Source organism: Salvelinus alpinus, chromosome 4 (assembly GCF_045679555.1).
Source record: "Salvelinus alpinus chromosome 4, SLU_Salpinus.1, whole genome shotgun sequence".
NCBI lineage: Eukaryota > Metazoa > Chordata > Actinopteri > Salmoniformes > Salmonidae > Salvelinus > Salvelinus alpinus.
Window position 1 is genome coordinate 46,513,768 of NC_092089.1, and position 16,533 is coordinate 46,530,300.

General features: G+C 44.3%; 1 protein-coding gene across 1 annotated transcript; it reads right to left on the reverse strand.

Moving 5' to 3' along the window:
• Nucleotides 1–378: 378 nt before the first annotated feature.
• LOC139573750 (nonsense-mediated mRNA decay factor SMG5-like) lies at nucleotides 379–15,336 on the reverse strand. The gene is made up of 22 exons (XM_071397552.1): nucleotides 14,928–15,336; nucleotides 13,976–14,074; nucleotides 13,762–13,885; nucleotides 11,752–11,908; nucleotides 11,586–11,675; nucleotides 11,350–11,439; nucleotides 10,822–10,900; nucleotides 10,107–10,232; nucleotides 9,917–9,985; nucleotides 9,489–9,709; nucleotides 9,166–9,303; nucleotides 8,179–9,060; nucleotides 7,744–7,913; nucleotides 7,499–7,574; nucleotides 6,845–7,020; nucleotides 6,587–6,745; nucleotides 6,390–6,449; nucleotides 5,097–5,256; nucleotides 2,788–2,878; nucleotides 2,249–2,323; nucleotides 1,955–2,093; nucleotides 379–1,620 (listed from the first exon to the last, which is right to left on the reverse strand). Exons 1-22 carry the CDS (start codon nucleotides 14,990–14,992, stop codon nucleotides 1,537–1,539), a joined length of 3,330 nt encoding a protein of 1,109 aa, XP_071253653.1. The 5' UTR covers nucleotides 14,993–15,336; the 3' UTR covers nucleotides 379–1,536.
• Between the last annotated feature and the right edge of the window lie 1,197 nt (nucleotides 15,337–16,533).

The following is a 16,533-nucleotide window of genomic DNA, read 5'->3' on the forward strand; positions in this document are numbered from 1 at the left end:
TTTAAACCGTTTTACAATGAAGATCTGTGAAGTTATTTGGATTTTTACAAATTATCTTTGAAAAACAGGGTCCTGAAAAAGGGACATTTATTTTTTGCTGAGTTTATAAGTCTTCTGAACAGCTAATCAAATGTCTAACCAGACTATTTGATTTGAAACACAATATTTTATTTTAATGTTGGCCGGTCAGTCTTTGGGTAAGTTCAATTTACTGAAACAATGGCTATTATTGTCATAAGGGTGCAGCCATGAGTATGTTCAGTACAAATAGGTTGCTTTCCCAATTCAGAGTGTTCTGTTCCGTGTCATGAATTGTGTAAAGCTTTGTAAAGTTGCCACCGTAAATGGTTTCTGCAAGAGAGTGAAAACAAGATGACATTTTAAAATGAGTTCATTTTATTGTTCAATGCGTGGCCACACACATACCGAGTTCCTTTGCACTGTGCATGATGGGACATTTAGTGATGATGGTAGATGGGATATATCAGGAGTTCACAGGGGTCAAAACACAAACACCTCGCACCGCCATATTGGGACAACCGCAGGCCCCGCTCTCCTTAACATCTAGCAACAGCACAAAGCTGACCCACCCGAGTCTACCTCTTCCTAAAACGACACCATGACACACCGAAGTCAGGACTATTTCTTTGAGAACAAAAGGATTATCAGACTGGTTTAGGGAAACGATATAAGACAACCACATCCCTCCCCCTGCATTTCATTCCTGTGTGTATTCAGCACAGCTTACAAAAACACAAAATAAAGTATATTTGGGTACAAAAATAAAATCCAAATTAAAACAATATAGCAGGGCACAAACCGTCATTATTCCTTCTCCTCATACACAGATAACACAATACATTAATCACTGGACACAAAAAGTACACCGCAAAAAAACTGATAGGAAAGAAAACAATCCTGGAGAAGTGTACGTCCATTGACCTGAACCCGTTTGTAACCCTCGAGCTACAAGACTCCGGTATCAAGAGGCTCATCGCTTGGCACGCTAGAGATGTGTTCTCTTTGGGATTTACTCCACACCCTCCTGCCTTGGCAGACCAGACCCAGCCAGCCATAGGGCTGACATAGTCCCACCTTCACAACACAAACAGAGGGAAAGGAGGAAACTGGAAACACTGCTCTACACATCTAAACCAATGGATTTAACTGAGCGTGAATGTGTATGAGTGGTTCTCTCTCGACACGTAATGTACTCGTTTCTATCATATACAGTATATGCCTGGTTATGATGTGAACCAGGGGCACTTTAAGTGCGTAGTGTCCCCACTTAATTCTCACCCCGACCTCTGGGATCACTTCTTTATGTTTGGGGGTCTTCTGCTGTTTCTTATTGCCCCCTTTGCCCATGTGTCTCGCCTTTTCTTTCCTTCAACTGTTTTACATCCCCCCCTTCTTTCTTTCCGAGAGTTGATTTTCCTTGGAGACGCAGATACAGACAGAGCAACAGAGTGGGAGAGAGAGAGGGAGTGAGTGTGTGATCAGCTGTCCGCCGTGCCGACCTCGCCCCCGACGCTCTCAGCCAATCTCCTTCCACTGACGGAAAAACTCCACAATGTTCTTCAGCTCCATGCCTGCTGTCGCCACTGCCTGGACGGCCGACTGTTACCAAGGAGACACAGACAATGGAGGGTAAGACGTCAACTCTTCTAATGCCAATGAACATACAAAGTAAGGTAAATATCACGGAAGGATGAATGGGGGAGGTCGAACATGCCAAACTGCTCTCAGAAAGAACTCTGGCTCTCTACAAAGATCTACACCATTGCAAAAAGGTTTATAACCGGGAAATATTAATAGCAATACTGTACAACGCAAGAAATAAACCAGAAATACACAGTAGTCAGACCAGCCGCCCATAACAACAGTGGTTGCTGGAGAGCCTAAAGAACTGAGTGAGTGATTGTATTTATGATATGTATTGTTGCTCACTGACCTTCATGGGTGCAGAGCGGGTACACAGATCCTCCACTGAGTGACCGGTGAGAATAGTGACCATGCCAGTTGTGTCTTCGTCTCCATTGCTCTGGGAGACGGTCAGCTGACGACAGCTGTCCACCGTCTTGTATAGATGCCTTGAAATCAGGACATAAGGAAAACAGTTAACACTGGGAAGGAGTTTTACAGCTTTCATAAAATCTTTTACCACGTTTGAAGCATTTGAATAAGAATGCTAAGTATTGAGAGGTGGCCATGTGAAGAGACTGCAGAAAGACAAATGGAGGCTCACCAGGCTTCCATGTCCTGGCGTTTCAGTTTGTCCCTCTCAAAACTCCGCCCTGACTCCTTTTGGCAACGTATGTACCTGAGGTAGAGGGGGACGGAAGAGGGGTTTACAACATCAAGTGTGTTCACCCATATGGGTCGCAGCCTATTTAGTTTACTGGATCACAGATTCAGAGTGGGTTATAGTTAGAAACATTGTTTTGTTAAGATCTCAAGTAGTAAGGGCAATATGGGCCCCAACAGCCAGCTCATTTGAAATCGGTTACGTGAGATACATTGATATAAAAGGAACAATGACCTGTGTATCATTGGCTCTAGGGTTTCACACCGGATAAAGGCTAAGCACATTGAAAATCGCCCTCTTTATCTTTTCATTCAGAGAACTGTCGACTCAATATATCCCATTCAATGATAACAGGCTATGCTTCTGACACAAGATCTGGCTTCCCTTGTGCTGGGTTGGCTGATTGTTGTTGTCAGATCTTAAAATGTGGCCCACTATATTACGATACGTCACACTTGAGGATTGAGACAGACACATACCTGTTGCCTTTACGGAACTCAGACTCCAGGAAGCGGATACCGTCTCTCGCTCCGGCATTCTCCTTCTTCAGGTGGTCAAGGCCATCAATCACTGAAGCAGATAACAGTCAACCATCATGTTTTAACTTTGGTATCTATTAATTTCATGCTCTAACTAGAAAGACAAACACAGCTTCAGTCATCCCCTCGGGAACACAGCCAGCAAATAGCCAATGCCGAAACAATATAGCAGGGCTATTCAACTGGCTGCCAGCAGGACAGATCAGGCCCGTTTATCAATTTAGAATGGGCTTCTGATCAATTCTGAAAAGTTAAAAAAAATATATAAAAAAAATGTTTAATCATGCAACAATTTTTTAGGGGCGATGTTTAGAGCCAAAATGAGCTCTTGTTCAATATTCTCCAATGGTGGAATCTTTTTCCCTGTAGTCCCGCCCATTAAATGCTGTCAATCAATATCACCCAACACACCAGTTACAGCCAATCAGAGCTGCTAACAGTGGTACAGGGTCTGTCTGCCCGCCTATTGGCTTTTTCACAGCAGATGAGATCACTACACTGCCTGATTTTTTATTTTATTTTTTATTTTTCACCTTTATTTAACCAGGTAGGCTAGTTGAGAACAAGTTCTCATTTGCAACTGCGACCTGGCCAAGATAAAGCATAGCAGTGTGAACAGACAACACAGAGTTACACATGGAGTAAACAATAAACAAGTCAATAACATGGTAGAAAAAAAGAGAATCTATATACAATGTGTGCAAAAGGCATGAGGTAGGCAATAAATCGAATAATTACAATTTAGCAGATTAACACTGGAGTGATAAATCATCAGATGATCATGTGCAAGAAGAGATACTGGTGTGCAAAAGAGCAGAAAAGTAAATAAATAAAAGCAGTATGGGGGGTGAGGTAGGTAAATTGGGTGGGTAGTTTACAGATGGACTATGTACAGCTGCAGCGATCGGTTAGCTGCTCGGATAGCAGATTTTTAAAGTTGTTGAGGGAGATAAGTCTCCAACTTCAGAGATTTTTGCAATTCGTTCCAGTCGCAGGCAGCAGAGAACTGGAAGGAAAGGCGTCCAAATGAGGTTTTGGCTTTAGGGATGATCAGTGAGATACACCTGCTGGAGCGCGTGCTGCGGGTGGGTAAGCTGATAAGCGCAAAGCATGCTCTAGTGTAACTCAGCAGTGAGTTAACCATGGCTGAGTCTGTGGTGTTTATGATAAACTTTATCCAATCAACATCTAGCCTGCAACATCACTTGTTTCGTGGTCTGCTGAGCATCATGATCTACTTTTACATAATGATGCTCGGTGGCTAAGCACGGGTAATAATGCTGTCAAGAGAGCAGCCTGTGTTAGCTTAGGGAGGAGATAGTTGCTTTTCTCCGTGATTGACGCCACAAGAAAGCCAACACATATCTAGTGAAAATGAACAGTCCGTATCAGATGTTCGTTTTTCAGTGACATCTTCAATCAATTGAAAGGATTTAAATTTGGGAGTACAGGGGATGGATAAAACAGTTGACATGATTTGTTATTTTCTCCTCTGATTTGATTTCCCTACACTGCGCAACTATATTCAGTTATCATCAGTACAGATCACTAGCGTGACATCAGAGTTAAGATAAACTGAAAGCTGACTTTGCAACAAGATTTGAGGAGTTTAAGTTCCCACAGAGGTGGTGCAGTTTGTTACAGGGAGTTGTTCTCTACTGATGCGGGGGGAGAGAGACTTCTCTGCACAAGTTAGTCAACTGAGATATGACATGCATAAAGAGGTTTCCAAGTAAAAAAATTAAAACAGAAAAAAACAAAAATGATAAAGAAAAAGAAAATAGAACAGAATATGATGCTGGTCAACTGAGATATGCTATGCCTAAAAGGTTCACTATGTGTAAACAAAAACAAAAGATGAAGCTACGTCTAAAACGGACAGGAAAGTAGGAATTAATGTGATGCAGGTCAACTGTGTTACAAGTACAAATGTGTTCCATTATTTAAACAATTTCATGCACTGAATTAGGCTTATCTTAAAGCACTTAAAATGTACTTTTAATAAATATTCTTTATAAGAGTAATCCCATGTATAAGATGTCTGACCACCCTGTAAATAACCTGATTCAAGTCTGGACCCCGTATACTTCAATAACCCTGCAATATAGAAATCATTTTTATCACCATTTTATCTCCATGCAATTCTGGTGAGAAACCTTTAAATTATGACTGCATTCAAACAGACTCATCCAGTCATGCAGTCTAACACTGGGTTTATTCACCCAGACAGGGCATGGCTCTGTGCTCACCTGTGCGGGGGATGATGATGATGAAGCAGCCACTGCCAGCCAGATGTCTGAGGAGGTTGAGGTGCTGGCACAGGGCGGCAGAGTCGGGTACCAGGTACGGAGACATGGATGACTGGGTCTTGGGCTGCTGCAGGCTGCCCTCTAGCTGAGACACCTCCAACTGTAGGGTAAGACGTGTGACAAATTGCATATCTTGATGGGATGTTGAGTGGATAATACAGTGTTCTCCGTAATTATTGGGACAGTGAAGCATTTCAGCTTCTTTTGGCTCTATACCCTAAAAATGTGGATTTGAAATCAAATCTATAAACTTTTCACTACTTTAATACACAAGTGAATTTGTCCCAAACTTTTGCTCCCCTAAAATGGGGGGGGGGGGGGACTACATGCAAAAAGTGCTGTAATTTCTTAAAGGTTCCCACGATATGGATGAAAGTACCCTCAAATTAAAGCTGACAGTCTGCACTTTAACCGCATAGTCATTGTTTGATTTCAAATTCAAACTCTTGCATAGAGCCAAAAGGAAAAAAATGCTTCACCATTCCAATAATTACAGAGGGCAGTGTATTTGTACATTCAACATTAAGTAATATACTTCATTGGAATCATCCTAACCATCATCAGCTGAAATCTAATGAAATTCACTTCTAGGTTTTGGGTGCAAAAGTAAATTAAGACATATACACTTTGTATACCAAACATTAAGAAAACCTTCCTAATATTGGAGTTGCACCCCCCCTTTTGCCCTCAGAACAGCCTCAATTCGTCAGGGTGTGGACTCTACAAGGTGTCAAGTGCATTCCATAGGGATGCTGGCCCATGTTGACTCCAATGCTTCCCACAGTTGTGTCAAGTTGGGTAGATGTCCTTTGGGTGGTGGTACATTGTTGATACACACAGGAAACTGTTGAGCGTGAAAAACCCAGCAGCGCTGCAGTTCTTGACACAAACCGGTGCGCCTGCCACCTACCATACCCAGTTCAAAGGCACTTAAATATTTTGTCTTGCCCATTCACCCTCTGAATGGCACACATACACAATCCATGTCTCAATTGTCATAAGACTTAAAAATCCTTCTTTAACCTGTCTCCTCCCCTTCATCTACACTGATTGAAGTGGCCTAACAAGTGACATCAATAAGGGATCATAGCCTTCACCTGGATTCACCTGGTCAGTCTACAGTATGTAATGGAAATGGAATGTTACTAATGTTTTGTACACTCAGTATAGTGTCAGATAGCTAGATTGATAATGTTTGGTTTATGATAGAATGGAATGTTCCAGAAGAAAGACCTGTAGTCGGAGCTGAGCCATGTCTCTCATCAAGCGGTTTCGTCGAGCCTCCTCCTCTGCCTAGACACACAAAAGCACACACAGTGTTGAAATAGATAATAGTTTGCAGTCATTTGAGCTTCACAAGTAAAACAAATACTGAAACTAGAGTGACTGCTGCTGCTTTGGTCTCATTGGTTCATTCAACTGCCGCTCACCATGCGGATCTGGGCCTTGGCCTGCTGCACCAGGTTGTCCTGCTCCGATTGGCTGATGCTAGTGAAGATGCCCGCCTCCGGGTTGAAGTGCAGCACATTGCATTGGAGATTAGTGAGGAAGTGGCCAAAGCTGCGGATGCAGCATACGCGCACCACACACTGAGATGGGGAGAAAAAGGGAGAGATCAAGTGAGATAGTAAAGTAGAGAGAGGTCAGCAAAACAGTGAGGGTGTCTAAGGGAAGCTAGGTGTGTGTACCTCCTGTACGGGGCTGAGGGAAGGTCTGGGGCGGGTGTAGTCGAGGCGGCGGTGGGCCAGGTTGAGGGCAGGTAGGTGTCGCAGGGCCAGGTCCTCAGGCAGCAGCAGGGACTGGACCAGGCCAGGCTGCTCACACTCACTCAGCAGCTCCGTCACCTCAGTGTTCAGACCCAGCTCTAAAATACACACACACACAGAGAGAGAGAGAGAGATTAAGAAGTGACTTCTTGTCACATGTGCTCCACAGAATGAGACACATTCGGAATTTCATACCTGAAAAGATGGGTTAAAATAACCAAAGGAGAGGAATAGAGAACAGATGGAATGAGAAATATAATGTGAGAGAGGGGGAGAGACGAATTTGGCCAACTCAAGCCCCCACATCGGGCTCCTGAGTGGCACAGCGGTCTAAGGCACTGCATCTAAGTTCTAGAGGCGTCACTACAGATCATGGTTTGACTCCAGGCTGTATCACAACAGGCCGTGATTGGGAGTCCCATAGGGCGACGCACAATTGGCCCAGCGTCATCCGGGTTAGGCAGTCATTGTAAATATGAATTTGTTCTTAACTGACTTGCCTAGTTAAATAAAGGTTAAATAAAGAAAACGCAGATTAACAACCCATAAAAAGAACGGGTGCATTTAGTAACTCGCCTGCTTCCAGCATCTTGTTCCCGTCAGGCAGCAGGTTGAGTAGCACAGACAGTCTGTTCCATAGGCTCTGAGAACTCTACAGAGTAACGGAATTACATTGAGCGGAAGACAGTGAAACAAACACCAACAATGATGAAGACTATAAACCCTTGCCCCGAGTCAGCTGATACAAAGATTACCTTGTATTTTTCAAAGCATACTGTTTGTAAGTGCTCATAGGTTACTGAAAAATCCAGCCCCTTTACCTGTGCACACATGACGATAATGTCAGTGTTGGTTCTAAGCCAATCCACAAACACCTTGACCACCTGGATGAGCCCCTGATTGGTCAGAATCTCCAGTTTCTCTGACAGGGTCTTCTCGCTGTGTACCGATTGGTTGCTGTGCACGCTACACTCTGAATCGGAATCCACCTCTACAGGGAATGGACAAATAAAGAAATGAACATGTGTTTAATCTACACCCTAGTTTTCTTAGGGGGAACCTCAGATGTGCTGTTATAAAATGGCATATTTTAGCAATGTGCTGTTACTCAATGTAGTCTTTGGGAAAGACTAAAAACAGACTAGAAGTACATCATTATATTGAAGTTTATCTTTTTTTTTTTACTCATATCCTACATTATACAAAAATGACATAGTAATCAACACAGCGTCAATGTGTGTGGGCATGTTACTGACCATTGTCGTTGGTTCCGTTGGCAGTGCCCGGGCCGGCGTCGCAGGGTGAGTCCCCCGGCGGAGGAGGGGTCTCCTGGAAGGGGGTGGTGGAGGAGGCGTCTGGGTCGGTGGTGGTGGGTTTGGGGTTGGTGGCGGAGCTGTGGGGCCTCAGCAGCACGTTGCTGAAGGTGGGCGCCAGGCGGAAGCAGCGCTTGGCCTGGAACAGCTGGGATGACATGGCCTGGAGGTTACTGCTGATACTGGGGTCGCTGGGCAGGAGGGGGCCATTGGTGGCCGGAGGGGTGTCCCCGTCGTCGTCCTCCCTGGGATTGGCTTCCTCCTCATCGTCTTCTCCGGGCTGCACCTCCCCCCGAGGAGGGGTGTCCAAGTTCTCCGGGGTTTCTGAGTCCTCTATATCCTCCAGGTCGGAGCGGGACTCCTGGCTGTTCATGTCCGAGTCAGTCTCCACGTCGAAGGCCGTGCCGCCCTCCTCGTCTTCCTCTGAGCCGCTCTCCCAGGTCCCCTCTGTCGGGTGCTCCCTCCCTCTCTTGCTCTCCTTCCCCAGCGTGGTGGGGGTGAGTGGGGTTCCCGACGAGGCACCCCCGGAGTCGGCGCAGCCCCTCTGCTCCATTTCCTCCTCTTCATCACTCTCGAAGCCCTCGCTCAGGTCGCTCTCATCTTCTTTGCAGGTGGCACGGCGGCGGCGCAGCATGGAGAGGCGGGCGTACTTCTTTTGCTTCTGTTTCTCCTCCTCCGCCTTCCGCTCACCGACACCTGCTTTCTGGGCCACAGTGTTCTGGTGGCCCCCCTCGTCCTCCTCATCCTCATGGTCCAGGGAGCCGTTCTGCAGGGGCCTCTCCTCCGAGGTCAACGGGTCAGACGGGTCTCTCAACTCAGAGTCGTCTAGGAGCAAACAAATATCATTATCGTTCCATTTGTTTTCAGAGGATTAACAGAACATGAATAGTGTATAGGCAGCATGAGGTTCGCTGGGAGTGTTGTTCTCACCTGTGTTGTCGGTCTGCAGCGGGGGCACCTGGCTCTCCCCCTCCTCCAGCTCAGCCTGCAGGCGGATGTTGACATGATTCACCAGGTGGGAGAAGAGGGCCAGTGTGAAGGCTATTGACGCACTGTACTGCTTGGACCCTACACAAACAAGTCGACATATCAACTTTGCAATACAACGAATCAACATATCCCCTTATTTCTCCCTTGCAGTATGTCACTATCCTCGCATGCCTACCGACTCAGCTCTACTTACAACACCCTATGTGCATAATGTTTGAAAAACGATTTGTAAAAAACAAAAAGACATCTATATTCTTACTGACCTCCCCGCTTCAGGCTGTGCACCACCATGAGGCAGGTTACCACCATCTTGAAGATGAGGGCGTCGGGGAGCAGGGCACAGGGCGAGTCGTGCTCCTCAAGCTCCTCCTCGCTGGGGGAAGTGGCCTCGTGGCCATGTGGCGGCGAGGGCAGGTAGAACAGCACCAGGTTAAAATCCTCCAGCACCGACTGACACAGAGAGGTCAGCTCTGTCTCCAGCAGACTACTCACAGGGAGGAGAGAAATGGTAAGACATTACAAACACGGACCCAGCAGACAATAGAAAGCAGGTTGAGACTGAATTTTTATAACCCTGTTTGGTCAATCAATTGTTATTATCATCAGATAGCTTTGTCATATATGGACAAAATGTCAAGGATCCTATTGAGATAAATGACTAGGGCCTAAATGGTTAAAAGTGAGTCCTAACCTGTTCTTGGGCTGCAGTAGACTCTGTAGGTACATGAAGCTCACCAGAAGTTGCTTGATGTCCTTGGATCTGGAAAGAAAACAGTTGAAGAAAGAGTAACAATCCCAAAGAGGACTATCTCAATACCTGTTTCAATGCTGACCTAGTGATTTGTCATTTCAGGGCTGTGGTGTGAGGAAACCAGACTGACCTTTGCCGTGAGGGAGACAGCTTCTTCATCTCCTGTTTCTTCACCTGGTGGTACATCTTAGCAGCTTTATCAAACAGACGCTTCAAATTCCCGTAGGCCCCCTCGAAGGGAGTCTCCGACTGTATACTGTTCAAACACGGGACCATAAAGGAGAAAACCATGATCAATACTTGGTGGTAGGGGTGTGACGATACCAGTATCGCAATTATTTTCCCATGGCAATGAAAACACGAAGCAGACCCAACTCTTTGGTCCTTTAAAAACCTGCTGTATGTAAAATAGTGTGTGCTATAGCTTGGAAAACAAATAATTGTGACTGGATGACAACAATGTTTCTTTCCAAAATCAGGGCTGTTTTCCGAAAGTTCAATCCGCTTTGTGTTTTGTAAACCCACCACTAACGAGTATTACAAATACTGGTATAGTCCCGGTACCACTCTGTGGCAAGTCTTTTTTTAACGTGTTCTGGATCCGAAGTTGGGCTTCTTCTCCTACCAGACTGGTTTCAGAACCTCTACCATTTCAAACATGCTATATAGAGCCTACTGATGTGATCCAAATAAGAATTGCTGCCATGAAGATATTTCTCCCCAGCAGAGTGACTACATTGCCCCACTGAGGTAGAGAACAATAGCACAGCATAGTCTACAGACCAGTCATAGATAGACTGTGGATGTGCTGCAGTAAATCTAGACGTGTTGAAGTCTCCACTCACCAGCGTAGGTAGTAATAGGTGGCCTCCACATTGTAGAATTTACTCCCCGCCAGTGTACCTAACTGATTGAAAGGCATTCCTGAAAACAAAACATCAAACACTTGTCAACATCATGGCACACTAAAGACATTGCTTTCCTTTAGCAGCGACCATTTAATATTTACTTTCAGTTCGACTGATGAAGCCCTCTGAAGCGCTCTCAAAAAGACAGAACGTTTCAAATGTGGATCAGTGATTTATTGAGACTGAATGCACTCTCCTGGCCCACTAACAGTTACTGAATTTCCCCTTCTTGGCTCAAATAGCCCACTAACCGTTCAGCTAGATCACTATGAGTTGCATAAGCTTTGACCAGTCATATAATAAAGCTCAATCAATAAGTGCTGTGTGAGTTCATCACTATGTGGGCAATATAACAAGAGTGATTCATTTGTAGATGGTGGTGTGGTGAGTAAACCGGTTAGTGTAAAAAATGGTGGTTAATGTGCTGTGAAAGGGAGAGCCGGTAACACCTTGTTGTCAACTCACCTACGTGCGGCGTGACTGACAGGGCCTGGTGGTAGAACCGCTCTGACAGCTGCTCAGACTCCACCCCAGCCAACTCGTTCTGGTAACGGGCTGTGGAAAACATTCAAACAACCTCCCGTAAACCTCTCCTGTACATTCAAATAAACGTGACCTTGGATTTGGGGAATTATATTCCATGGTCATTGAAATAAGGTTGTCTCAAATCTCTTTGGTGAGAAAGATGAAGTTTGTATTACCTAGATCTCCCAGGTACACCAGGCAGCGATGGCAGGCCATTTGGGCCCACTCCATCTCCTTAGGGGTGGCTGATACCGGCTTCTTCCGACCTACAAATACAAATACAATCATTTATACACTGTGTCAATCACAGACACTGCTGACCTGAGTGTGTGTGTGTCTCACCGATGAGGGGGTCGGTGACATGGGTCCAGTCGATGCAGTCCTGCATTTCCAGCTGGTAGTGGGACTGGATGTAGAGCAGCAGGTGCTGATAGAAGCCCACGCCGGCTATCAGGTGAGTCCTGTAGGCACACTCCAGGGCACTGCGACTGTGGATGTGCTGCAAAAGACAGAGATGATAGGGGGCCAGGTAAAAAGAAGAGATTAGAAATAAAAGTTAAGGGTTGTGTGTAGGGCATGAGGAAAGATAAAGTGTGCATGTCTGAGAGCTCAGCAGTCACTGTACTGGCCACACAGTCAACATTTCCCCAATAACTTAGGGTGTTTTCACACATAGTCCCCTTTAGCACATTTTTGTGAACTCAGTATGGTTTGCATAATGCAGTGTTAACACTCCAAAAGGAACTCACACCCCTCAAAAGAGCCCCGAAGCAAACTGAGACCATCTCCAGAGGTGGTCTGAGTTCAGTTCACTTGAATTATGTGGTCCGGTTCCATTATTTAGGGCAATGCTCCCCAGGTTCGCTTGTGATTACACACACTAATGCAACACTGTTTTCCCTGCCATAACCCCTCACATTGGTGCCACAAGAGAGAAGATTATGTGCAGGTTTGAGAGAAGAAAAAAAGAAAAAAAATGCAGTTTTTGGATATTGATTAGCGATTGTCAAGGACGCACAGACATTCCAAGATGTGTAGTGTTTTTAGTTCAGATTATTTGTTTGCAATATGTGATCTATATGAGAGATTCATAGACTGTTTATTTGATTGTGGGGTTGGAAGTGTGAGAAAACATATTTGGTGAGAATCAACATAACGTCCAAATCTATTCTAGCTCTTTAAGGGGCGGCAGCCTACATTGGGTGTACAATTTTCAATTACAGCATTATTTAATCTGCAGTTATTCTTCCACTATTTATTCTGTTACCAATAATAATTACATGTTAATAGTATCTTCTGATTACAATTACTTTGTCTCATCTTTTAACTAAATGCAATATATTAGATTCAGAAATGTAAGTAGGTATATCTGTCCAATAACATATTTTGATTAAATGTATTATTTGATAGATAGAGATAGATATATTAGATATTTCAAACAGCTAGGCAAGTCAGTTAAGAACTCATTCTTATTTACAATGACGGCCTACCAAAAGGCAAAAGGCCTCCTGTGGTGACGGGGGCTGGCATTAAAAATATAGGACAACACACATCACGACAAGAGAGACACCACAACAATACATAAAGAAAGACCTAAGACAACAACATAGCATGGCAGCAACACATGACAACACAGTATGGTAGCAACACAACAACATTGTAGCAGCACAAAACATGGCACAAGACAACAGCACAAAGGCAAGAAGGTAGAGACAACAATATATCACATGAAGCAGCCACAACTGTCAGTAAGTGTCCATGATTGAGTCTTTGAATGAAGAGATGGAGATGACTGTCAACTGAGTGTTTTTTGCAGCTCGTTCCAGTCGCTAACTACAGCGAACTGAAAAGAGGAGCAACCCAGGGGTGTGCGCGCTTTGGGGACCTTCAACAGAATGTGACTGGCAGCACGTGTGTTGTATGAGGAGGATGAGGGCTGCAGTAGGTATCTCAGATATGGGGGATTGAGGGATTTATAAATAAGCATCAACCAGTGGGTCTTGCGACGGGTATACAGAGATGACCAGTTTACAGAGGAGTATAGAGTGCAGTGATGTGTCCTATAAGGAGCATTGGTGGCAAATCTGATGGCCGAATGGAAGTGGCTTGTCCCAGAGCGCATTGAGTGAATGTTGGAAAAAGATCTTGGGTCATTTCTAAATATAGCAATGTGAATGCAAAGAGGACTTGGACCACAAAAGAGTAGAGTCCTCATTCAAAAGCAAGGGAAGTGAGAATACAGTGAGAACAGAGTTCTTTGGCTTCTTTTTTACCACAAAGTTCACTTTAAAGAGGACGGAGATCAGTTATTTTAAAGAGGACTATATGGGAAAACACCCTTAAATTCTGTACCTTCTTGTGGGTCTTGATGACCTGGATGACCTCGTAGTAGACCTTCCTCCACAGAAGCTCCTCAGCCTTGCGACCATAGTCCACAGGGTGGAGAAACATCAGCTTCACACACAGCTCCCTCAACCTGGGCACAGAAGACAGGTGAGGTTGGGGTTAGTGCTTGCCTTTGGCCTTAGTGTTTATGGCAAAGGTTGGAGTAGAGTAAAATGCTTACTTGTTGCGAAGGCTGATGTTTTCAGGCTTGAAGACCTCCCGGTACGATGACTTGCTGCCAATGATGACATCCAGCTTGTGTACCGACTCAACCACTGCCCTGAGCACGCAAGATACAGTTATTATGGCAGGTGAATTACTTGGTAATGGTCATTGGAGGAATGAGGAAACTCATTCTTATCAACGTAGGGAACTAACGTTAGCTAGCTAGCTATAACTGGAATATATAAACTGTCATACATGTTTCACACTGAGATCATGTTTGACATTATAGCTTCCTAACTAGGTAGGTAAAGCTAAAGGGGCTTGTGAAAAATGTTGTTTCGCCCTAACTAGGCCTAGTTATGCATGTTAAAAGTAGCCAGTCGACATTATTAATGTGGTGATGTTCTGTTAGACGCTTCTAGTTAGCTGCTAAATAACTAACTAGCTAGGTAACGTTAGTTAGCAAACAAGGATAGGCCTATCATCTAACTAGTACTGTGACAATACTGACAGCTGAAGCTATCACAACGTAGTTAAACAACTAACGTTATTTAGAAAGCAAGTTGACACAGGAATAAGTTAGCTAGCTAACGTTAATAGCACAGTAACTTGTTACTGTGCTGTTAGTGCTCAGTTGTCTAGAAGCTAACGTTAGTTAGCTAATTAGCTATCCGCTTCATAAGTTCCCACTGTGTTACATCTGGTTATTTAAAATCCATACTATCGAAAATGTCCGACTACTTCGTAAAAATGTCATTGCCCTTCGACGAAGGCTTCGTGACAAGTACAGTTAACTAGCTAACGTTAGCTTATGCAAGTCAGACAGACAGGTGACTGGGTAGTTAGCTAACTAGCTAGTTGAATAGATGGCTAGCTAGTTAGCAAACTAGCTAAGGTTAGCTATCCATTTATTTTACTACTGTTAGCTAGCTAATGTAATGTTTCCCAGCAAAAGGCCTTTAACTCACCTGTATAGACGCTTGATGAGGAGGACTTTTGCCTCTGGCTCGCTATCCTGCCCAGGTCCACTCATGTTAGCATCTGGTGCCAAGAGTCACACGCTCCAGTCCAACAGAGTCTGCGTTCCCACCCTCTTCAACCCCACTCTTGTCAGGGTTGCTCCGGGCTTGCCTCACCGGCAGCGACAACTGTGTTGACTAGCTAACGTTAGATAGCAGCTCTATCCTCTCCCGCTAACCACTATGTCGCTTTCGTATCTTATGTCGCTTGGCAAACTGCCCATCCGTTCGGAAACCGTTTAGGAGAGGGAATGCCCCAGTATTTGTGTTAATTCCCGGTCAGCTATCACACCCCGATGGTTTCCTTGTGTTATTCCCCGTTCCAAACATCGCTACGAGTAAGAGGGCGGCCATTAAACAGCGACCGCCTGAACAGCGCGAGACTTCGCGTGAAACGTTAGACCTGCGTTCGCGCGGGACCGGCATTAGTTACCACAGCCACAAAGTCATTAACACCGCCATTTCTACAAGTTCTCTTAATTAAAATATGACTTTACCTTAACCCAAACCTTTGCCACACTGCTAGCCTTAGTGATCCCTGGCAATGTAAAACTTTGTAAATCTTTTTTGGGTGATTAGGGCTGCATGGCACAATAACCGGGTAACCAATGATTATTGATGAAGACTGTCATGAAAATGAAATAAGAGTGATAACCACCGAAAAAAACCGCCTGACTGAAGACGGGACTGATGGGCATTTGTGCAGTTGAGTTCGTTTCTGGACTCTAAAACTTGATGAAACTTTTGTTGCACATTGCTGAAACAAGCAAGGTGTTGTAGCAAACAAGACTTTGGTTGCCTAGGCAATTTACATTAGTCATTTAGCAGACACTCTTATCCAGAGCGACTTAAAGTTAGTGCATTCATCGTACCTCTTTCCTGCAGTCAAATGACCTAGTGGCCTCAAGGGTAGAATGTTATTCATAATGTTTTCATAATTAATAATAAAAAATGAAAATCTGGTGTTTCTATACCAAACAGTTTTGTTATCTTTCAGTCTTCTGAGATGTATATAAAGTGTAATATTGGGATGCAAACTCAAAATTGAATACATGTCAACTATTTATCTGACAGGGTACAGATGTCTTTTTTTTAAGCCCATGAACATGTGTGTGAGGTGTATACTTTTGTTTCAAAGTAGATTTGTTTAAAACTAACAAGAAACACTGTGTGACCGTGATTTAGCCCACTGCTATATCACTGTCATAGTAAGTACATTTTTCCTCAATAAAGTAGCTATCAGAAAAGTCTGAGTTAGTAAGAGGGAAAAGAGTTAAGTGTTAGTTCACAAAAGGAACTAAAATATAAATGCAATATGCAAAGTGTTGCTCCCATGTTTCATGAGCTGATATAAAAGATACGCACAAAAAGCTTATTTCTCTCAAAAGTTGTGCACAAATTTGTTTACATCCCTGTTAGTGAGCATTTCTCCTTTGTTAAGATAATCCATACACCTGACAGGTGTGGCATAGCAAGAAGCTGATTAAACGGCATAATCACTACACAGGTGCACCTTGTGCTGGGGACAAGAAAAGTCCACCAAAGCTGAGAATTT

What these genes read in the sequence shown, in the direction of transcription:
- LOC139573750 (XM_071397552.1), bottom strand. Translation starts at nt 14,992, where the DNA reads ATGAGTGGACCTGGGCAGGATAGCGAGCCAGAGGCAAAAGTCCTCCTC. An exon ending in TGTCACCGACCCCCTCATCG is followed by an intron (nt 11,676 to 11,751) that starts GTGAGACACACA and finishes TTGTATTTGTAG; the next exon opens with GTCGGAAGAAGCCGGTATCA. An exon ending in GAGTTCCGTAAAGGCAACAG is followed by an intron (nt 2,324 to 2,787) that starts GTATGTGTCTGT and finishes CCTCTACCTCAG; the next exon opens with GTACATACGTTGCCAAAAGG.